Source organism: Trichosurus vulpecula, chromosome 7 (genome assembly GCF_011100635.1).
Source record: "Trichosurus vulpecula isolate mTriVul1 chromosome 7, mTriVul1.pri, whole genome shotgun sequence".
Lineage (NCBI taxonomy): Eukaryota > Metazoa > Chordata > Mammalia > Diprotodontia > Phalangeridae > Trichosurus > Trichosurus vulpecula.
In genome coordinates, this window is record NC_050579.1 from 11,368,239 (window position 1) to 11,392,571 (window position 24,333).

General features: G+C 47.8%; 1 protein-coding gene across 1 annotated transcript in view; it reads right to left on the reverse strand.

The window, feature by feature from the left end:
* ADARB1 (adenosine deaminase RNA specific B1) overlaps positions 1–24,333 on the reverse strand; it is a 92,308-nt gene that overhangs the window by 51,386 nt on the left and 16,589 nt on the right. The window contains exons 2-3 of the mRNA XM_036767069.1: positions 9,470–9,544; positions 2,035–2,969 (exon numbers count right to left, since the gene is read on the reverse strand). Of these exons, the coding sequence (XP_036622964.1) occupies positions 2,035–2,969; positions 9,470–9,544 (1,010 nt within the window). The remainder of the gene's footprint in view (positions 1–2,034; positions 2,970–9,469; positions 9,545–24,333) is intronic.

Sequence of the window (24,333 nt, forward strand, 5' to 3'; positions counted from 1 at the left end):
ATCTGCCCTCAAGAATCCAGGGACTCCAAGGGTCCTGGGTCTAGAGCTAGAACGGACCTCCAAGGTCATTGGGGCCAGCTCGTCATATTACTGACGAGAAAGCTGAGGCTGAGAGATGTGATGTGTCTTGCTCAGGAGCCACACAGGATTCAAACTCAGGCCTCCCTGATGCCAAGTCTAGCGGGCCACTCACTGCACCACACTACCTCCAAAAATATCACTTTGACAAAGTGCAAGCCTGCCAAGAGAAACAGAGAGCTTCCAGCCACCATGGCCAGAGACCCACCGAAGAAGGGAGTGATCTTTGTTTTATCCAAATGTCATTTGCCTCTTCTGAGTGTCATTTTACACTGAAATGACATTTCTTGGGTCACCTTTGGCAAAATGACATAACTTCCACCCTTCCACCCCAGTAAAAACTGGGGACTATTGGTCAATTCTGGAAACAGGTTCACAGAGACTATTCCAATGAGCCCAACAGCAGCTCTAATAGATTTTAATTTTTCCAACAGAAATGTACGCTTCCTCACCAGCCAACCTTGAGCTTCACAGAGAAGACATCTTATCAGGAAATTGGAACAGAGATTTTGACAGAAGGCCAAAAAAAAAGAGGAAATGATTAGACAGCCAGCTTCTCTACCTGAAACATCACATTCCCGTCAGACCAGAAGGACCTTCAATGGCCAAGGGAAGAATGGACACGGAGAATAGAGATGACAGGGGACCGAAATGCTGACAGAGTCTGCCCTTTGGGTTCTGGATGAAACCCTGAAGCCCCATCTGTCATCCCCACACCAGCTAACCTTCTCCTTCCCTGGTACACCAGTTCCAAGTCCAGCCCTGCTTCTGACAACCTGGGAGCCTGTGGGCAGGTCACGGGACTTCTTTTGGCCTCACATTGCTCATCTATAAAATGAGGGGGTCATTCCTTCATGCATAGGGAGGGCAACAAAGTCACCTGCATCTGCAGGGCTGGCATGAGCAGGGCAAGCAGGGAGGTGCTCCTTGGGGACATGGGAGGGTACCCTGGGGCCTGGAAAGACAAAGAATAAGAGGAAAGAGTGGAGGGAAGAATGGGAGTGTCCCAGAGGTACCTTCAGTGCCCCCAGCTCCCCCTCAGGTCCCTGCTTCTGAAGGACAGCTCTCTCAATGACATGGCTTTCCTATCAGAAGAAATAACACTTATGGAAAAGGAAAAAGAGAATTGATAGTCTCCCTCAAGCCCATATCATCCTTCAAGCAGCTCATCTGAAGCTGTAAAATATAAGACAACAGAACCTGCCAAGGGAGGAGGAGCAGAGGGGAGCTGACAGTGTGCTTCCCCTGCCAGAGGACGGGATAGCAGCTATTACTCAAATGCGGGGGGTGGGGAACAGGGACCCTCAAGAAAGGGAAGGAGAAAAGACTTTCATTCTGATCAGCCCTTTGAGGGACCCCCTTTAGAGGAAGCTTTGGTTGTGGTGGCCACAGAAGGGGTATTTACAACCTAACCATTCTCCTGGGTGCTGGAGAAGCATCACACTGTGAGCTGTGGCCAGGCCCAGGCTTTGCCTGCCCTGGAAAACAGAGACTGCAGAAAGGGAGCACCCAGCACCCAGGAGAAGGGCTGGGTCACAACCATGACCCAAGGAACCTCTTTGTCTCCACTCCGCATCCCACAAGAACCTGATTGACCATGAGCACCTCCAAAGGAGGGGGAGGACCCAAAGTATCCAAGGGGGCCACGAATGGCTTACATCTCACATGTCTAGGCAGGATTCTGGATGAAGTCACCAAGGAGAGCCCTTGGGGGCTCTTCCTGCAAAGGAAGCTGAGCAATGCATCAGAGAGAGCACCTTTGCCACCTCTACTCACCTCCATGGCTCCAGTGCCTATCTCTCATTTCCTACTTTTCTAACCAAGTAATTAGGCTATAGAAGCTCGTCAGCAAGTGCTCCTGGTGAAGACAGGCTAAGAGGCTTATGCTACATGGAAGACACAACGTTAATCCCACAGATTCCCTTGCAGGGGCAGCCCACGCTCCCAGGTCCTCACCTGTGGCAGATGGAGCTGGAGGCCCTCCTTGGGGATGGGCTGCCGAGACGGCGTCTGGTCCAGCTGCATGTGGAAGAGGCAGGCAAGAGCAGACTGGGCAGCACGGGCTTTGGCCAGCTTCTTGTTTCGCCCTGACCCCTCGAAGTTGTGTCCGTCTACAGCCACCGACATGACAAAGTTCTTGGCATGGCTCTCTCCACTCTCGGAGAGAAACTCATACTTGAGGCCCGGCCGTAACTCATTCAGGATCATCACGGGGTTCTTGCCACTCGCAGATGGGTAGGGTATGGGGAGGGGAAGGGGTGATTGTATCAGGGCACTGGGGGCAGCAGACACTGACACGCCATAGTCTGCGCTGGGACTGAAGCCGCCGTCTCCATTGGAACCCAAATAAAAGGGAGCGTCCGACTGAATGGGAGTTTCAAATCCATTGAAAAGGGTGTCGGGGAAGTCGGCTTGATCCGACGTAAAGTCGGTATTGACCGAGAGGGTCCTGCCCATGGCTAGATGAGCCTCGGACGCATTGGGGAACTGGACAAAGGAGCGCAAGGCCTTCTCGGCAGCGTGCAGCTTGGCCTTCTTCTTGGTGGGGCCTGAGCCTTCAAAGGCCTGTCCGTTCACCTCTACTGCCATGACGAAGACAGGTGCATGCACGGGTCCTGTCTGGGAGAGGAGTCTGTACTGCAAGCCAGGCTTTATCTCGTTGAGCTGCATCAGGGCATTCTTGGGTAAAATGGGCCCTGGGATCTTCTTCCTCCTCTTCAGACGGAACTTGGAGTGGCCGTTGGTGCCATCCTCCAGGGGCCGCTTCCTGCCGGCGCCACCGCCTCCTCCGTTGGTGAGCTGAGCCGCTTCCCCTGCACTCTGGGCGCCGCCGTCTTTGGGCGGGACGTTGTCCAGGTTGCGGTTTTCCTTGACATCGGCGCTGCTGGAACCTGCGGTGCCCAAAAGAGTAACTTACAACGCCTTCGTTGTAGGACCTTGTAAATGCAAAATTTATAGATTCCTTTATCTCTCTTTGTAACTGGTTAAGTGATGTGTGCTCCCCAAGTCTCCTCCTCCGGCAGACCCAACCCCAACCCGCCTCTGCCTCAAGCACTGGCTAGAATAAGGGTGGGTGCAGCAGGTCCCACTTGGATGGGCATCCATGCTGCTGGGGGTGAAAGGGCCTTGCCCTACAACATTTTGGGGAACCACCCAGAGAGAAGTGTGGCAGGTGGCCAATGAAAGACCTTTCCATTAATAATGCTAATGGAATGGCGATTCACCATCAGCCCTAGGAAAACGGACATTTTGCTTTAGTTATACTTTTATTTTCCATTTTATTTGACCAGAATCTAGTTTGTAGGGTTTAACTGAGGCACCATTTGGAGGCGATACAATGCTCTTTAGAAATGTGTACTCGGAAGCTAATTGGCTTTGCAGGTATAAATATTCAATTACTGTGAGTCTTTGATTTGGTTCCCATACACACTTACTAGCATGAGAAATTATGTAGCTGGTGCCTGTTCTTTTGGGCAGCTTTGAGTGGGGGAGGAGGAGGCTGGAGCTCTGCTTTCCAGCCTCGGTCTACCCAATAAGCACCACTGAGCTCTGACGCCCTAGGGTGCTTCACCAAAGAGAGTTCCATGAAGCAACGAATGGAGCAAACGAAGTTGGAATCGAGAATCTCCTCAGCATACAGGTGTGTCACTCCACCTCTTCCTTCTTGGTTTTTAATACAGTCCCAGAGAAATGCCAGGGACGGGAACCTGATTGCCAGTCTTGATGGAGAGCTGGCATTCAGCCTCCCAATAAATCACTAAGCTCATGGCAAAGGGAGGATTATCTTGGTTTCAAAAAGAAAAAAAAAATCACATAACCCCCTAAGTTCATTTATAGTTTATTTTCAAAGATGGGGGAAATGATTTACTTTTCCTGTTCTGATTAAATTTGACTCTCGGGATTTACCATGAAGGATGTGGGCAAATGCTTAGAGAGATTTAAAATAGGTGTGTGTATTTAAAAGGTGAAAGCCTCCAATCTTCAAAACATTTCTCTCAATATATTAGAAAAATCCATAATAAAAATTTTTAGGTAATCCAAATAACCAGCCTTTTTAGACATTTAGACCAAAATGCAGTAACTACCCCCTAAGGATCATTTCTCCTTCACAGTGAGGGCTGGTTTTCATGATGCTAAGCAAACTGTCCCAAATGTGTGACCGTTTGCATCAGATAGGCCAACTATAAAGCCAACCCTTACTCTGAGGTACTAGGCCAAGGCTCGCAATCTTCCCCTTTCAAGAGCTCTGACTTCCAGAAGCATATTTATTCAGTTTGGTAGAAGGATGATAATATATTTTTAAAAGCTCCCTTTTAAACTAACCCAAGTGGAAGGCTGCTTCCAAGTGGGAGACTCTAAGCAGCCACTAGGACTGACTTTCAAGGGCCTTTCCCCACCACCTGCTGGGTACACACACACCACTTCTCCCAGTTGACAAAGCTGATGGAATAATGATTAAATTTTCATTTATAACATCCTCCAGCAAAAGCTCGATAGGTTACTCCTTTTGGTGCTCAAAAAACAAAGGAGAGAAACAGAGCCAGAATGGAGATTTAGAGACTGACACAGGACAAAGAACATCACTCGCGCAAATAGAAAGGGCATCGACGGCTCTGGAGCCATCGCAAGAATGGCCTCCAACCCCTTATTTCATGGGCTGTCCTGCAGGCCTAGGTGCTTCTGGGGGCACTGGAGGAATCCCAGCAGCCCCAGTGACTGCAAAAGCCTTTTTGTCTGATCACCATTTTGCTTGGACCCTTGAGGGAAGATGCATAGGTGGGAACCAGCAAACCCGAGTCAGGGGATGATGATGGAGGACTCAACCCAAACTGAGGATCTGTTGACAATGTTGCTCTCTGTGAACTTTGGACTTGAGCCCCGGAGGGTGGGTCAATTTCCATGATGTTTTTATTGAGCAGAAATTAATATTTCAATAATCCATATGATTTTGCTGTTTAATGAACAGCCTCCAAGGGGTCGTGTTGGCAAGTCAAAGCAGTTACTCTGATCTGTTCCTCTTTAGTTGACTTGTGAAAACCATATTTCCTGACTATAGACAAAGACAAGCCACGTGAAAACCTTCCAGGGGTGTCAAGGCAGCATTCTGAGGGGAAAGCTGGGGCCCGCCTCCTTCAAGCATGTTCCCAGCAGCATGTTGTCCCTCTCTATGCCCAAGGGCTATGCCCAGGCGGTAAAGCAGGCCCAAGAGGCCCCAGTCCTCCATGCTGAAGCCTTTCTACAGACTGGGTAGGGGCTTCTCTGTTCTTGGGTCACCCCCGAATCTAGGCTTAGGTAAAACCCCTCCAGGGTAGCTGAGAGCTGAAGGTGGTGTTGACAACACAGAGCAGAAAGCAGAGGAATGAGAGATTCCCTAAGTTGCCTCTGTCATGGGAGCTGGTCAGCCCTCCTCCATCCAACCAAAGCTTCCCCAAGAGCCCAAACCCCATGATGCACCCTGGGGACCCTTTGGGGTGCTGGCTGGGTGGGCAAGGTCCTAACCAGGCTGGACTAGTGAGGGCCTCACATGAAGACCTAGCTGTCTCAGGAGTAGAAGATGCTCCTGGAAGAGCTGGAGCAGCAGAGGAGAAAGCGAATGCAAATTTGGGGGGCAGGGTGGACTCTGGGGTGGCATTATCAGTGGAAGGCAAGTAGCTTGAGTTCTGGAAAAATAATAATGGAAAGGAACAAGAATAGTGCCTCCATTGGTCCCTCCTGGGGGCACACAGAAGCTGCCCTGCCTGCCCACAGGGCCATCCGATTCGGGGGAGCCCCAAGCGGACACCAACCCTATGTCTAGAGGACTGTCCCTCAAGCCAGAAAGGGAGCATTTCTGAACTAAAGAGGGCACCTGAAAGATGCAAGATGCAACAAAAGCGTGGGGCCCCTGAGCAGCTAGGGGGCACCAAAGTGCCCAGAGCACCGGGCCTAGAGTCAGGAAAACCCAAGTTCAAATCCTGCCTCAGACACTTACTGGCTGTGTGACCCTGGGCAAGTCACTTAACCTCTGCTTGCCCCATTTCCCCATCTGTAAATAGGAATCATAATAGCACCTACCTCATAGGGTTGCTGTGTGGATAAAATTAGATAATAATTGTAAAGCGCTTAGCATAGTGCCTGGCACACAGTAGGTGCTTTAAAAATGCTTCCTTGTTGACTTCCCTGGGGGTATGCAGGCCCCAGCACCAATACAGCCCCACTTATTATCCCAATGTTGACCTTTTCATTCCATTCTGTATTAAAAGAAAGTTATATAATGAGACAACTCAGTCAGACCTACTGCCCAGATCAGACTGGTGGCTGTGGGACAGTCTCCCCTCCCAGAACTATCCTGTCTCGGTCAGGTAGTGCGGATCAGCCACTGAATGTAAACACTGTCACGGAAGAGGTGCCCTACCCCCACCCCAGCGCTATGTATGGCTCTGCCAAGTGGACGTGGGATAGGATGGGATGAAGAAGGACGCTCACCACACTCTCAGGCCTAGGCCAGTCCTGCCCTTCAAACCAACAGCCAACAGGAATCTCCCTGAGGATCTCAAAGAAGACTTCTTAGGGGAGGTGGGAGTGTCCCAGAGCCACAGAAGATGGAAAAGACCATCACGTCTTCTGTCCCCATCTCTGACCAACTGGAATGTACTGTTGTTATTACTTAACCTTGGGCCTTGCCCGCACCACTAAAGAGCTAATCTCCCTTTGGTATGCCATAAGCCTTGCATACCGAAGGTGTTCAATAAATGTTGATAGATTTTTGGAAAGAGCTGAGAGGGATATTATGTATAGACTGCTTTTCCGTAAATTATGTCGAGACAAGCAGTTTCCCTGGAAATAGAAATAATTGAAGGACAGAGGACTCCAGCCTTGGAGGTGGGATCCTACACCCACGAAGGGTCCAATCAGTTTTATTTGATGTGCATGGGTCACCGGACATGGGACATAGGCTTGATTGAAAACATGTGGCGATCAGCTGTAACCAAAGATTTCTTTGGGGTGGCAAGCACAAGCGCTGGATTGGGGGAGCCCTGGGAGAAAGGGCTTCCCAAAGAGCCTGGAAAGATTAGAGATGCTCCATCCCATTCAGTTTGAACTAACCATTCCCCATCATCCTCAGCCTTTTCATAGCTCCTCCAGCTGTGTCTCCTCACTGACTCCCTGGACCTGCCTGTGGGCTAAGAACCAGGAAGGAGCTACTTGGCGGAGGAAGCCGAGAGAAGGCTGCCAGCCTTTAAACAGGAGAAGCTGGTTATGACCGAGTCACTCCTGCTCCTTTACCTAGGTCAAAAGCCATCCTGCCCAGGCTCATTTCCAGGGGCATGCCCTTCCAGGGAAAGGACCTTATTTTGCTTTTCCCTAGGAAGATTCTTTAACTTGAATCTTTATTTTCCTAAATTCTCAAACGGCGACAGATAAACTTCTCCTGACTAGTTTCAGACTTTGTTGCTTAAAAAAAGAAGACTCCCCCACCAGCTCATAGCTCAGTGATCCTGTTTTATAAATAGCTCCTCTTGCTGCTCCCCAGGTAACCAGGGAAGCCACCTCACGGTGTTCATTAAGAGTTTGTGAAATTGGCCTGAACTGAGCTGACTTCCTGCTTCTTTTGGTGAAGACTTGCTTCAGGGTTTTGATATCATCTCTGGTGCTTGATTGCGTGACACATTAAAGACAGGGTCATTGACCCCAGACTCCTGAAGCCAGAAAGGTCTTTAGGGAAATATCACCCTGCCCAGTTGCTGGCAATGACACACAACCTAAGATACAGCAGGAGACAGAAGCTCTCCCATGGGCCAGGAGCAATGCTAGTCTAAAGTGAGCCAAGACCAAGGACTGCACATGCTCAGACACACACCAGCCAGCCAGGGAGGGCTGGGCAAGCCTTGGGGTACAGCTTCCTAAAGGGAAGAGCATTGCTGCTGAGCTCTCCAAGGCAGCCTTGGCCCTGACAGGTATGAGTGGAAGCCATTTTAAATAGGGCTAGAAAGCTCAGGGTCTCAGTAGAAACCATGCTGGGATGATGACCCTGTAATCAAAGAAAAGGAGAAGGACCCTGGAGCCTGCAGTTCCCATGGGGCTACTCCTGAAAGTACAAGGAGAACATGCTTCCCAGCTCTGAGCAAGACACATGGCTCACCCAGCCCTTGGTGGGGCTCAGAGCCAGTCACCTCTGCCCTGACAAAGACAACAGTGATGACATGGGGTCATCGAAGGCACATTAACATTAGCAAAGCCTGCTCCAGGAGGTCCATCAGGGGAGGGATGGCCAGGGCAGGTGGGGGCTGGTTTACATTTTATTCAACAGACAGAAAAACAATCTTTTCTCAGTTCATTTTATTAAATATGTATGTAGTCAGTCCTGGGAGGAAACATTAGTACATTTACAATTCTTCAGATATAGGAAAAATAGGCCTCATCCTTGTGACTCAGCCGCAACTCCCTCAGACACATCTATCTACACACACACACACACATACATACACATAAATATACACACAAACTCACAGACACACACATTCATAGGCACACACACACGTAAATACACACATATACACACACATTCACCCACACATACACACATAAACACACATGCATACAAACACACACTCATACGTGCATATACACATTCACACACATATACATATAAACACACATGCACTTACACACACACACACACAAGCCTGGAGTCTCCTGCTGATGGCTGACACAGAAAGGAGAGTGAAGTGACAGTGGTGAGGAAGCCTGATGTGTTTAGGTAAAGGTCACTTCCAGGCCAGCCTAGCCCCTGGGACGTTGGCATGAGCTGGGGTCGGCCTTCAGGGCCCATTTCCAGTGTATAAGGGCCTCATGTGTGTCCAATCTCTTTGGATGTGCTGGACTAACCCTCTATTTTATCACTTATTAGTGAATCAGAATTTAAGCTTCGTTCATCTAATACAGACAGGAAAGGATGGGTAAGATTAAGAAGGGGACCATAAACACAAGCGATGTTTTGTGACTTTTGATCAGGACCCTGCTCCCCAAACAGAAGGGCTGCCCCGCCAGACAAGGTACCTATGCATTGCTTACAATCCCAATGTAGTAGCTGCAGGAACAACACTACTTGTGGGGGTGGAGTGAGATACGTATGTGTGTGTGTGACTCTGCATTGGCTGGCATAGGATAGCAGCCAGTGAATTCTACTACGCTCAAACTTGGATCAGAAGGCTTTGAAGGAAAAGGGTATGATTCTTTCATTAGCAAGAAAACATCAAAACCATAAGAAACATGCCACTCGTGGTTAGAAACAGACTGGCCGCGCACTTGGAAGTGATGTCCCTTAAACTGGTCTTGTATTAGCTTATAGAGATAAAAAGTTCCTCTAAGAAAATTAACTAATTTTACAGTATAGAGACCTAAATCTTACTCATATTTTCTTCATCATCTATATCCATGGTGAAACACTTTGGCTGGTTTCTTGACTGGCGGAGATTGCTTCTGTCTGAAAGACAGCAAGAAAATTGAGCTCAGGTTATCTGTTACGTGAGTTAAGTTATCTTTCACATGAAAGCAATAGCCGCGTTATAATGAACCTGAGAGAAAAGCAATTTGTAAAGTAGTGATAGGTGTTGAAATCTAACCCCACACAAGAGAAGTCCCATTCATGATGAAATGCCCCATCTCAGAACTGGTTTGCTTGTTGGACGGCCCCCCCCGGCCCACCCCCCTCCACCATGCCCCCTCTTCCTCTCTACAGCATCCTCTTCTCTGCATCCTGTTCCAGGCTCCAGTCTGGGGCCCTTGACAGACACCTACGATCTCATGAACCTGGGCCATGAAGAAATTTGGAGGTGGAGGGGAGGGGATGCACATGGGTACGAATCACAATTTAATTTTCACTGCCCTTTGGTTTCCTTTCTAATTGTCCGCATTGTGTTTCCCGCATTTAAAAACAATGCTCACTGAGAAGAGCCGACTAGATCCAGATGTCCCCAGACCTAGCCATGCTTCCTCTGGGCCATCCTCTCTCCCACTGGAGAGACTTCAGGTCTTCCCCAGTTTGACATGCGTGACCCTATATGATGCATACATACAAGTTATTCCTGGATTCCTTTGGCCCTTTGCGTATTGACTGTCTGACCTGCCTGCAATGACCCCTCTTCTTGCCTCTCCTTCCTGGAGCCCCTTTTTTCTTTGTAAGGTGGTAGAAGGTGCAGGCACCACTCCTGACTCCCACCCCCATCCGCATTGCATTTTGCTCCTTCAGATTTGAATCAGTTCACTTTCTATTTATTACAGATATGCTTATTTTCAGAGTTGTCTCTTCGTTGAGTGTCGACTCCTCGTGAGTAGGGATTGTTACACTGTTGTACCCGTAGATCTTAGCACAGTGCTAGGCACACGGTAGGCACCTCATACTTGGTGACTGATTGACATTCCCCAAATTCTTAAAATTCTGAGTGCTGTAGTAATGCAATGAAGAATGAGAAACAGTCAAAACAAGCATAGAAGAACTGGCTTTAGGAAGCAATTCTTTTGAAATAAGTCATTTTCTTCCAAAGTCTAGAAGGACAAAATCAAGTCTTGTCAAAAGTATATATTGACCAAAACCAAACCAGAGTCACCATCAATCCCAAAGCATGAAAAAATAATGGAAGACCTAGAAACATTTTCTATTCTTCAATTTAAAACATCCTTAAGTCTCACACATGAGGATTCACTTATATTTTCTTAAGGCAATAAGTGGATGCTAACAAAAGCAACCCTTTATCCCATGCAGCCAATTACCAGGACTCATGCTGTGCTTACTGAAGAAAAATTCAATATGATGACAATGGGGAAAAATGAGAAACAGCTTGGAAGATGCCTCGGATGCCATTAAACCACCATTTCAGAACCAAACTACCACCATTTGCAGTGCTGAATTTCTCCTATTATTTCTATGACAATGACATTCATGTAAGGGGAAGAAAAAATTACACTGTGCGCAGCCAGAAAGGAGCTAATTGCTCTGTTTGGCTAAAGACATTGGGAACAATCCAACTCCTAGCAGGAGTTAGTGTCCTGATGAGCTCCAGGACCCACCACCCAGTTCCAGAAATAGAAAACTTGGGATGAAGGCCCAACGATCCTAGTCAAACAGCATGGAGCCAGCTGCTGTCCACAATGGCAGCTGTGACATCCAGCCCAAACTGGCCCCTTGGCCCAAAGTCTTACGGTTTCATGGAGTGTTCCCACTGTGGCTGGTTCAGCCCTCTGGGCCACTGGGCACAAGTAATAGCCTAAGTAATAGCCCTAAGTACTTGGCCAGAGTAATCCTGTCCCCCAACCTCACTCTTTCTTCCCAAGGCTAAACGTCCCCATTCCCTTAACCCTCCTCTACCTCACAACTGTGAGGCCTTATACACAATGGGCTGCCTTCCCCTGGATGCTCCCAGCTTATCCTATAATATCCTGGCCTCTAGACCCACTACATTTCCGATGTAGCCAGACCAGGGCAGAGGAGAGTAGCCTCTGACCTCTGGCCACAAAAGATCTGCGTCCTAATCCCCCTATGCTGGCATTAGCCTTTAGTTTGACTACCACATTACACCAGATGCCTCCTCTACTCCATACTTGGGATTAAAAGAACAAAACCCCAGAACTTCCCCTTAGGTTGGCTCAGTGTTCCAGACCAAGGGGACCTTCCCGAATCCTTCAATCTTTTCCCAGCTCTGTCTCATCTGCAATTTTAAAGATGCTACTGATGATTTAGCCTAGTCACTGGTAAAAATGTGAAAGCATACCCAGCCCGCACAGGGAAGTTAATCAGCAGACACCAGATGTGCACCTACTATGTGCCAGAAATGGGACCCAGCATTCAGGAGAGCAGTATGGTTCTTATGTGTACAAAAATATTTGTAACAGCCCATTTTGTGGAGGCAAAAAATGGAAACTCTCGGGATGCCCACCAATTGAGGGATGGCTGAACAAATTATGGTATATGGACGTGGATATAATTGTGCTGTAAGCAATGAGTAAATAGATGATTTCAAAGAGTGATGGAAGGGCTTGTATGAACAGATGCAGAGTAAAGTAAGCAGACCCATAGTTATTTATAACATTAATATTATAAAAATGAACAATTCTGAAGACTTTTGTAAAGACTAGACATAATATCCATGTGCATGTATGTATACAGCCAAGAGGGATTACTTTTGCAAGACTATACATATTTGTTACAAGGAATCTTCTTTTCTTTTCTCTTTTGTTCAGTGGGGCTTGAAATGGGAAGAAGAGAAAATAAATTTCTGTTGACTACAAGAAATTGTGTTAACTAGAGAAGCAGAATGTCACACACACTTACACAGGAGGTCACAGCATCACTAGTTTTGCCTAACTGTTTTACTTTGTCACATGACACCTCCCATGGAATGGGGGCAAGCTCTAAATGTTTGTCACATAAAAACAAAACACATCAATAAAAAGATTTTTCTTAAAAAGAACATCCCAGAGTGGACTGGGTTGTTCCCCGAAGTCAGGAGATTCCCCCTCATTCAGTAACCTGGGGCTGGAGGTCTCTCTGGGGGTGAGGGTTGAAGGCAAGGGTTTGAATGAACTTAATGCACCTTCAAACTCCACATTCTGTGCTTCTGTCACAAAACTGTAAAAAGAACATGACCAAGGCTCCAAGATGGGGGCCTCTGTGACCCTGCGCACATCCTTCTCAGCTTTTTCACATTTCTCAGCAGGCCCCAGATCCCTCTGCCCTGGAAGGTGCCCTGGGATTCACACCTGGAGGACACCCTTCTCCATTTAAAGAGGTGCCCAGGCCAGCCCCCACCTCATTGGTCACCAGGCTGCAGTAGGAACTTCCTAGGATGGACCCAAGCTAGGTGCTCCCTCCCACCCTGTTTTGAGCTCCCTTTTCTGTGCTGTTTTCCCCATTAGAGGGTAAGCTCTGTGATGGCAGGGGCTGGCTGTAGGCCCTTCACAAGTGTTTGATTCCTGACAAACACGGAAAGGGAAGGAGCTGGAAGGGCAACAGCTGAGGTCCCTTACAGCTTTCAGAGTCCAGCTCTGGGTGGGACCAACTCACCTCACAGATGTGAAGGGACCTGCCCAGAGTCCACCAGCTCACGGGAGCAGACATCTCAGAACTAGGCTCTTCCCAATGTACTTGTCCTGGATTTTCACCTTGACCCTCACGTTCAAGGTCCTCTGCAATCTGACTCTACCACAAAACCCCAACCATGCCCCAGAGGCGGCAGTCAGGGTGTTAGATGACAAGGGAGCCAGCAGTCCTGCTGGTAAGCAGAGCTGCTCCAGTCACTATCCCCGGGGCTCCCAGAACATCCCAGGCAGTCACCTGCAGGTGAGCTCAGCGCTGACCCAGACCCCCCCACACAACTATTCTCACAAAACAAGATGGCTCTCTGGATCCCATCAGCCCTCCTCCCTCTTCCCCCTGCCCTGGAGAGGATGCTCAATTAGGCCACGACTGCCAGCCTCTCTCCCCTCCCTCCACTAAGCCCTTTCCTGGGGGATAACTCTTAGAAGGAATAACCTATTTATTACCCCGCTGAGGCTGGCTCTAACAAGCAGATTCAGCCCACAGCTGGGCAAAGGAGAGCCCCAAGCTGCTCCCTGGGCTGCTGAGGGGGCTCCAGCCTCCTGGATGCATGGAGGGGCCAAGGGCTGATGCCCAACACCAGCAGAAACAAATGCTTGGGCTTGGGACTAGCCGGGCTGCAGGCAATCAGTCTTAAAAACTAAGACTTTGTGAAATGTCACAGAAGGAAGCAATAAAATCTGAGAGTTAACATGAACCCATCTAGACCACCGAGACTTCCTATCCTTTCCCATCACATGAAATGGCCAAATTAATCTGAACTAATGGTGAGTGACAGCTGCTGTCTGGTGGTAATTATGTCTGTATTAAAGATTAATCACCAGGTATCTTCTGTCTCCCATGAAAGAAAACAGCAAAGTGCCGGCTCCATCCCTCTCAGAGCTCCAGGCTCCCAGACTGTGCCTGGAGACAGCTGCTCTGGAGGCAGCTTTCTCCCTCCCAGTGTCTGGGGCAGGGTGGGGCAGGGATGAAGTCAGCCCTTGCACCAGCCTCAGCACCTCAGAGCAGGAGCTCTGTGTGGTACCATCGGCATCCCGTCATAGACTGTGGGAGCTGACACAGAGCTGGGAGATGCACTAAGAAAGAACAGGCAGGTAGCCATGAAGGGCTTAGGAGGTACTGGTGAAGCTGACACCCCTCCCCCTCTCCTCACCCCTAAGGTCAGGGACGGGCTTGGGCCTGGGACATTGCCACTGAAGCGTGGGCCTCAGGGAAGGGGACAACCTGGCCAAGGGCCCAGCAGGCAGACATGATGGCTGACTCTTCTCCATGTCCCTGGCTCTCAAGCCAATGCTCTTCCCAAATATTTCCCCCCTTAACAGCTCCCCCTGTATACCAGGCCAAATGCCCAAACCTGATGGGAAGACAAAGGCAAATCTAATTGAAACCCTCAGTAGAAAGAGCAACCAACAGACAAAAAATGGAAAAAGAAAGAAAAAGAATGCTCCTCCCGTCTGCTGTGGGCAGCCTCCTTGTATACCTGTCTGTCATCCCACTCACTCTCTTCCAAAGGAAAGCCGGTGGAGGGCTGTTGGCAGGGAGGGATTTTCCAAAGAACTTGCTCCCCAATAGCCACAGTCTTGGTCCCCGGTGCTCTCTACTCTCAGATCTGTGTGAAGATGGCTGATCCTCAAGGCTGTGACAAGGAGGAGGGGCCAAGAGTCTGCCCTTCCTGCCAGGAAAGACGACAACAAGTTCCAAAGAAGACCCTCCCAACTGGGCATCCCAAAGCAATGTCAGCTCACGGTCTTACCAGTTGTCCCCCTTTGTTCTTCTCTGTCCATTGAATGATTCACGTTTGTGAATGGCTACTGGGATCACAACATAAAAGAAAAGTTTGTGAAAATTAGGGCTGCCAGGACAGGCTGTCACATCTTCCCCATCTGCCCAGTGCTTGGTCAGGGGCCCTTCTAGTAGGTTCACCATGGAAAAAGATCAACCTGGATCATCACCATTTCCTCTAAAAACTTAACCGATATAAGCCAGATGCCAACATGTGGAGCCCAAGAGAGCCCAGGAGCCACCTTTAGCCAATAGACAAGTTGCCTCCATGCCAGGAAGGAGAAGCCAGCAAACACAGACATCCCAACCTAGGCACACTGCCCTAAGTGGCAGGCTCAGACCACTTAAGTTGGTCTGATAGGGTGAGAGTCAGAGAACAGGCTTGAGCAGGCTGGTGGCATGATGAAAATGGTGCTTCAGAAAGATCAGCTTGGCACAGTACACCGGGTGAAGGAACCAGAGAAGGAATAATTTTGCCCAGGGAAGTCAGAGGGGGACTTCAGGAATCAGAATGTGCGCGGATGAGATCTGAGGCTAACGTTGGGACCATAAAATGGGGGTCTGATGAGTCACAACCAACTCTCTTCCCCATTTCAATTCTGCAAAAACCTGCCTGCCCATACTGAGCAAGGATTTATTAAGCACCTGCTGGGGGGCTACCAGGAGCTATGCCAAGTGCTAGAGACACAAGGACAAAGATGAGCCAGCCCCTGCTCTGGCCAGAGAAGTGGACACCCACCAGAAGGGTAGAAATACTCTTACAAAATAGCTACAGCATCCTCCGAGAAGGGAGGTCACTTCATTCCTATTTATACTGGGAACATTTTTAGTGTTTTTCCATTTCAAACAAAGCTAGCTCTTGGTCTGACCCTAATGCCTTTTTCAATGGAAGGAAACATTTCTCCTCCTATTCATTTATAGGGCTGTGCGTCTAACTGGGCATGGGCAGATTTCCCTTAATTTGATTTTATTTTTTTAGATATCATCCCTTCATATTCAACTCACCCTGTGCCCTCTGTCTATATATCTATATATACACCTACACAGACACATACATAGACACACACACATATGTATATGTATATCTATCTATATATATCTATATCTATATATATATATACCTACATAGACACATACACAGACACACACATATGTATATATATGCGTACACATATATATGCATATTCCTTTCAGCTACTATGATACTGAGGTCTCACGAATCATACACGTCATCTTTCCATGTAGGAATGTAAACAAAACAGTTCAACTTTAGTAAGTCCCTTATGACTTCTCTTCATGTGCAGATTTCAATGTGAGATGGAGCAAGCCCTCAAACAGAAAAGCTTTCTCCACTTGTTATGTCAAGAGGTCCATCTTCCCTGCCATGTTTCCCATAAGATACAGAGATGTAAATGAGCTGTCAATCGCCCTGGAACATAATGACTCAAAATCAAACCCTCCTTCTGTACCAGCTTCTTTGAGACCTTTGACACAGATTGGATGACCTCTGGCCTGTGAATTATTTTCTACTAGAATCTGTATATTTAGCAAAAATTATGTGGCACACAACTGGTTGTCTTGTCACATTAGAAAAAAAATTAGGACATAATAAAAAGCATCTTCCAAAATATTTCCATTCTTCATTTTCTTTTTTAAAAGGAAAACCTCTCTGTACAATGCGTTTTCAAGGTGTCAGATCAGATTCTGAAATGACTCTTCCCCACTGGGAACCCACTCACATGAGTCTCTTGCCTTCAGTTGCCCGGGGCCCAAGGGACTGCCTTTGTTCCAGCCAGGTTCCCTTTTATCAATGGCCGCTCTGAGGATGCTTTGCCTCTGCTCCTGACTTTCCTTCTCAGCCACCGATAGCAGGACAAAACTGAGCTGAGAGTCAGAGGATGAACGAGAAATGAAATGTCATGATCTTGGACAGCTTTCAGTTGGCTTCCAGTCCTGGAAGTCCTCCTCCTGCCAGTCCCATCCTCCAAGGGCACACGGCTCTCTGCAGACCATTCACTACCATCCCTACCTCGCAGCAAAGGAGAGGCAGAGTTGGCATCATGCCCTTTCAGGGTGACATCACTGGTAACCTACAGCAGCCATCATCACCCTAGAGATGCACAGCTTGCTATCAAGTTGCTCGGCCCATCAGCCCCTGACAACGCCGTCCCCATGGCACCACCTTGTGTATGAACCTCTCTCCTAGCGTCAGGCTTGCTGCCTGTTTTCCAAATCCCCTGGTCCATAAGTGGCATCTCCATTGTATTCTGATCTCTGTGGGCCTAAGGCCAGCCACAGTCCTGGAGTCATAGTATCTGAGTAGTCACTGAGGCCAGACCAATCCAGCCAGAGAGGAGAAGAGAAGACCAGTCCACTTCTAAAGGCCTTGCACATGGGCGTCTTCTGCCCACTCTGACTTTCTGGTTCTCCTTTGATGCCAATCCTCAAAGCAACTGCTCCGTCTGGGGCTTTGGCCCTCTCTGTTCCCCATCTGATTCCTGATTTTGTTCAAAGATGGAAGAAGATATTAAACAGTCACTACAACAAAACAAACCCTAAAAATGTGCCACTGAAGTCCCCACAAAACCCCTCACAAGCAGCAGGCAGACTTCAGCTGCCACGGACTGCCCAGCTCCAGGGCCCACGCAACTCTTATACTTCAGTACCATTGCCGGGCCAAGACTATATGAATGGGAAGGGCAATGCATTGAGAAATAGATGTTCACAGAAGGCCAAGGTGAGGAAACAGGTAATGTCACTGAGGGGCTGCAACATTTGGAAGAAGACAAATTCCAAAGGCCAGGTGGGCAGAGTGACTGTGTCAGAGAGGACTCAGAAATCAGAAAAAGCAAACAATATATACATGTCAGTCCCTAGAATAAGGAAAAATAAAGGCAGGACAGAATTCGTTTATTATGACTCTCCAAACTGAATGAATAAATGTCAAAACATAGCATAATTGGCCTAGTCCAGGGGTGGAGAACCTGTGGCCTTGAGGCCATATGTGACCCTCTAGGTCCTCAAGTGTGGCCCTTTAATTGAATCCAAATTTCACAGACCAAATCCCCTTAATAAAAGGATTTGTTCTGTAAAATTTGGACTCAGTCAAAAGGCCCCACCCAAGGACCTAGAAGGCCACATGTGGCCTCGAGGCAGCAAGTTTCCCCCCACCCCAGCCTAGTCCAGGTCAGCATGCTAACCACTGGAAAATATTTGGAAAGTAGACCTTTAGCCAAGGATTTCATTCATCCTTCAACCTGCTGGAGAGACAGAAGCCAAAAGAGAGAAAAGAGAAGATATATTTGTATAATTTATTATATGTTCACTACGAGTAAAGGGAAAGAAAATGCCCACAGATGATGCTGCCTTTCCTAGAAGAGGGAATCATACAGTAGATGAAGCATCAGTAGAGTGTATGGACTGCCAAAGGGTTGCCCAGCCCTGCTTCCAAAAGAGACGTGCTCCCCTGGCATCTAACTGTCACTAAAGGGATGGAGAGCTGGGCCATAGTCCTAGAAGTCAATGTGTAAAGTATGGAACTGCTGAATGCTCTTTGGAATAAACTGAGTATTATGAAGAACACAACAAGTTTTTTAAAAAAAACAAGTCCAAATGAGTGTTGCTGTCTTCAGAATAAGCAACCTTTGGAATATAGACATACACTTACAATATTTTGGTAAATGGCCTTCACAGGTCAGTCCTCAGGACACGGACACACACACACACACACACACACACACACACCCTTTGGGCAGGCTGGTGAAGCCCAAGGAACTCTTCCCAAAATTATGTTTTCTTGCCTACCTTCATAAGTGAAGGAGATGCTGAATTTCAGTTAGAGGTGAGTGAAAAACAAGATGCTACTTTTTCCCATGCAAGTTCATGGACCTCTTGAATTCTGGCCCCTGGAGCACAGATGAGGAATGTCAGCCCAAGGCACACAACTCAGCTGCCCTTCTCGTACTTTGGCCAAGATGCAGGCCCCAGGATGGTCACCAATGTTATCCCCCAGACCTGGCTCTGAACGACTTTTCTGTTTCCAAGAACCAAGTTCTCTCACTCAGTGTAAAGACTCGTCACAACTGGGAGCCTTCAAATGAATGAACTAAACAACTCTGGACATTCTAAAGGCATTTGGAGCCTTCACTGGCCCTGGAATAAACAGCCACCATAAGCCAGCACTTTGGGGCCAGAAGCTTGGGCCAGTTGTATATTCTGGGTTTTTATTTGCTTTTTTAAAGTCCTATTATTTCACAGATGTGTCACTTAGCCAGACTGATAAAAATGCCACTAACACGGTGCAGGAAGCTTGAGCTACTCATGCCCCGAGCAGGCTTGGGGCTTCCCAGCTTCACCCACCTCTGCCCTGTCCCTCCACAACTAAAGCTGCTCCCTCCGAAGTAACCCATGATCTCTTAGTCACCATCTTGAAGGGCTTTCCTCAGCCCTCATCCTTCTCCATCTCTGCATAGCTGATGCTGCTGTCAATCACCCTCTCTTCTCTCTAGATTATTTGACCCTCCTGCGTCCTGGCCAACTTCCAACTTCTCACTCTCTCGGATTCGCTTCTCACCTCTATGCTGATGTTACTCAGATGGATGCATCCAGTCTTAAGCTCTCTGCTGATAACTAGGCTCTCACCTCCAGCTGCCTCCTGGGCATCTCAAACTGGATGTTCTGTGGATGTCTTGAACTCCACATGTCCAAGACAGAGCTCCTTATTGCCCCTCCCCTTCCGAATTCCCCTGTTACTGTCAAGGACACAACAATCCTCCCAGCCACCAAGACCTGCACCCTGGGTGTTACCTTGACCCCTCACTCTCTCTCACTCCTGTTACCTCCATGACCAAATATGAAACCCTTGGTTTGGCTTTTAATAATCTGATCTCCTCCTACCTCTCTGGTCTCCTTAGACTTTCATTGCCAACCCATCCTCCGCCCCACCCCCATACTCTGCATTCCAGGGATAATCTCCTCATTCCAGACATTTTCATTGGCTGTCCCCCCTGCCTGTAACTCCTCCTCTTATTTCCACCAAATCCCCACCAATGTCTCCCCTCCTTCCAGGAAGTCGTTGCCTATCCCCCTTCATGCCGGCTCCATCCCAATGTCAATGACACTTGTTTGCACATCCTTGTTTGCATGCTAAATTCCTCATTAGACTGTGAGCTCCTCAAGGGTAGAGACTGGCCTTTGCCTTCTTTGTACATCCAACACTTAGCATAGTGCTGGGCACACAGCATTTAATTAATACTTGATAACGACTTCAGTTTTTGTACAAATATTGTTTTTCTGATCAATGGATTCCAGCTTATCTTACTTAAACTGTGTAAAACTGACTCAGAAAAATCCTGTCCCCAAGGTTTCTTCATTAATTTTCAGGGTTTTCTGGATGCTGATCAAAGCATCTAAATAACAGCATTTAAGCCATATGCTTTTTTATTTAAAAATTTTATTATTCTAAAAAATATCTTATTTTTTCTAATTGCATGTAAAAACAATTTTAGCATACTTTTTTTTAAATTTGAGTTCCAAATTCTCTCTCTCCCTTCTTCCCCTCTGCCCTCCATGAGACAGTAAGCAATTTGCAATCATGCAAAACATATTTATGCATTAGTCATATTAATCAATGTACGGCTGTAAGAGGTGGACTATAAGGAAAGCTGAGTGCCACAAAATTGATGCTTTCGAATTGCAGGGCTGGAGAAGACTTTGGAGAGGCTCTTGGGCAGCAGGGAGATCAAATCAGTCAATACTTAAAGCCTCGGCCTATTCACTGGAAGGTCAAATACTGAAGCTGAAACTTAAATACTTTGACCACATAATGAGAAGACAAGATTCATTGGAGAAGACCCTGATGTTGGGAAAGATTGACAGTCAAAGGAAAAGAGAATGGTAGAGTCAGAACAATTCCACAATTCCATTCCCAGGCTCACAAGAATTCCACCAAATAGTTCTCAAGCTGCTCTCCCAATGAGCCTCCCTGACAGGCAGAGGTCAGAAAGGCCACTGACAGGATGCCAGGCTGGAGGGTCCGTACTAACTACCCCATCCCTCTTGGCCCCAGCCAAATTGAGAAGGAAGCTGACTGTAGCTCTGGGCTCCACAAGATGACATCTGCTCCCCTTGTCCTGTGCTGAGCTCATTAGGAGAGGGAAGACACTGATGGTGCATTTGCAGAACTTGAGACCATGTTCGTATTGCCAGCAACCCAATAACAACTTAGAAAAGAGAACCTTAAAACCCAATGTTTCTATTCAGTAGAAAAAAAGGAAAAAAGACCTCCTTGGGTTTTTTGAAAGACTGCTTCTATGGACATTATTAAGGTAAGAAGTCCACACCAATGAGTTAAAATGATCTCATCTTCACCTGAGTGAGGCTTCTAAGTCACCACCCAGACTCTCATATATAGGCTTTGGTTCCTAAATACAGGGCAGACAATTATTCAAAGTGATTGTGAAAGAAGGTCTGGCATATAGAAAGACAAACATGCATTCTCTGAAACAGAGGGAAAGAGAGAGGAGGGGAGAGGAAGGGAAAGGGAGGGGGGAAGGGGAATGGGAATGGAAGGGGAGGAGAATGGAAAGATGAGGAAAGGAAGGAGCAGGAAGGGGAAGGAAGGGGAAGGAAGAGGAAGGGGAGGGGAGGACAAAGGGAAGAGGGATAAAAGAGAGAGGGAAGGGGAGGAGAAGGGGAAGGGGAATAGAGGTGCTTCTATGTAGGTCATTGTTCAGGGAGCTCCTCCAATAATCCAACCCTTTTATTCCAATATTCAAGGACATCGAATGTCAGCTTCTCTGCCTCACCTTACAAAATGTCTGTGACAACTCCCATGTGGGCCCTGGTCCTCTTGGACCTCTGTGTGGAGGAACACAGGAGTGTTCAGTTAGAAACTCTCTCTTCAAGCACACCTAAGACATTGCTTTTTTGTCGACCATAAATGGGCAAAAAGTAGCCTCTAAGACCAAGGACAGAGATTCCCTCTCAGCCCTCAGGGAAATCTGAGATTAACAAGACCTTTGGACAGAGGGCAGACGTGGAGACCGACCTGGGAGTTAGTAAAGGGACACACGCAGTCTGCAAACACAGACTGAAAGGAGCTAAGCCTTATCCTGCAGCAGCCTCCACAACATGGAAACAGCTTCCCCAGACACACCTGGGCCTTAACCTACCAAGCTGGGAAGAGTCTGGGGCACAAGAGAAGGGAGAGATGAGGGTGGGCCAGCACTCCCTGCAAGCAGCCAGGAGCAGAGAGGTCTGCACCCATGGGGATCAGATGGACCATCTCTCTGAGGCAGAGCAAAGGTCCTTCAAAGATCTGCTCCTTCCTGGCCATCATGAATCCTGACTTTTGTCTTGTCCCTGGACTTGGAGGACTCTGGAAGAGAGAGTGAGGCCAATGACTTTGGGCAGCTCCGCCTCACTGAAATCCAATTCATGCATGAGTTAAGACACATGATGTCAAGGGTGCTGTTACACAGCGAAGGATGAACCACCACCGCCACTGCCGCTGCCGCCACTGCCGCCTCCGCCACCACCGCCACCACCACCACCACCACCTGTGTACCTCACTTCTCCCACCTGTAACTGAGGTCCAGACAGGGCTAGTGGATGGTCAGAGGGACTTGTGTCTGAGGAAGCATGGGGGGAAGGGGGGAGGGCAAAGCTCTCTACACAGATAATGATTCCTGTGACATGGAAGATTCTCATTCTGGCCTCCTCCACAAATTACTATCCACGTTGCCTTTCTGCCCACGTTTTATCAGTTTCTGTGAAACCATCTGCCCTGGACAAAGTGCTGATTTATCACAGAGAAAAGTCTTACAGCAGAAAAACCAATCTATTTTAACTGCTAAAACAGGTTGCCAATGAGTGGCCAGCCCCTTCTCAGAAGGCCCAATGATGAACAAAAGTCATCTGTGGACACTCACTGGACTCTCACTTTACCAAGTCTAGAGGTCACCTTCTCATGGCAGGATTCTTCATGAACAGCAAAAACCCTCTCACATACTTTGTCCCATGTTTGAAGTTGATTCCTGCTAAAGATATAAACAAAAATCTCATGTGCCCTTTTTCGTGGGGAGAGTCGAGCTTATAGCCCCCAATAATCTTGGGAGAGGTAGAAAATGGTATTAAGTATGGCGTTAGGCTATGGCATCCATGACACCCATCAAATGGATGCTTACTAATCCAGCTAAGTTCTTTCCAATACAAATCTGACAAAGGATATAAATAAAAAGCATTGGCCATTAGCTCAAGGAGAATTAGAGTGAATTTCTGAGTAACATATGCTTTCTTATTCCACATTGGCCAATGATCAAAATGCACACCTGGGGTGAATCGTGAACATAACCACAGTTGGACCTCCCCAGGAACCAGGTGAATGAATCACCACCAGGGCTCGATTTTTAGACGCTGGCCATGGAGAATACCAAGAGGGCACAGAACCAGGCACAGCATCGACTCACAACTCTCCCAACAGACCATTTTCCATAACCAAATGAATCAGCTCCAAATAAAAAGCTGTCTCCTGTAGAATGAAAGCCTAGCACGTTAGAAGCCTATTTATAGCTTCCTCGGATGAGGTAAGCTCTAAAAATTGGTTGCAATCCCATCAGGGCAAATAGGCTTTTGTCTGTGTCTGGGAAAAGGTGAAGCCTTCAACATTAAACACCAAAACATTCAGCTTTTATTCAAGTCCCTTCATTTCTCCTCAATTAACCACATTTGACAGCCAGCAAATCAAAGGGAATTAAACTAACAAGGATAAAAAAAAAGACAAAGTGTAATCTCAGGGTCAACCAAGGGGGAAAACATCTGGACAAGAATGGAGTGTGGCCACATCCTCAAAGGATCCATGTCATTCATGAGAGAGCGCCAGTCCAGGAGCAGCAGAATGGAGAGCCTGACCTTGTGATGGTCCTTGGTCAAGAGAAAATACCCCAATAGGACCGTGTCCCAGATCCTTCAATTTTGGCCATTGGTTGGGTGATTAAGCCCACCTTCTTGTCATTATTCTTTCATAGATAGACTGGAGTGGTGTGGCTCTCCCCAAATTAGCTGGAGTCTAATTATAAAAGTGAATTTCCTCCAGCTCCTCCTCCCTCTGCCCTCTTGTCCCACCCTGTGCCTGAAGCTCTGTCTGCCCGTGTAGACTGGTATGAATGCTGCAGTTGGGTCTTGGTGTCACCCAGCCTCTCCTGACAGGTTAACCAGCTTGTCCTGAGTCCCTGGGCCAGTGGGTGTTAGAGGTGAACCTAATGACTCTGAAGCCACTCAAGGGCGCCTCTCCTAGCTTGCCCCAGATAAATAATAATCATGGCTAACGTTCCTCCAATGCTCTAGGGCACAACACTACAAGTGCTATCTTATTTCATCCTCACAACTACCCTGTGAGG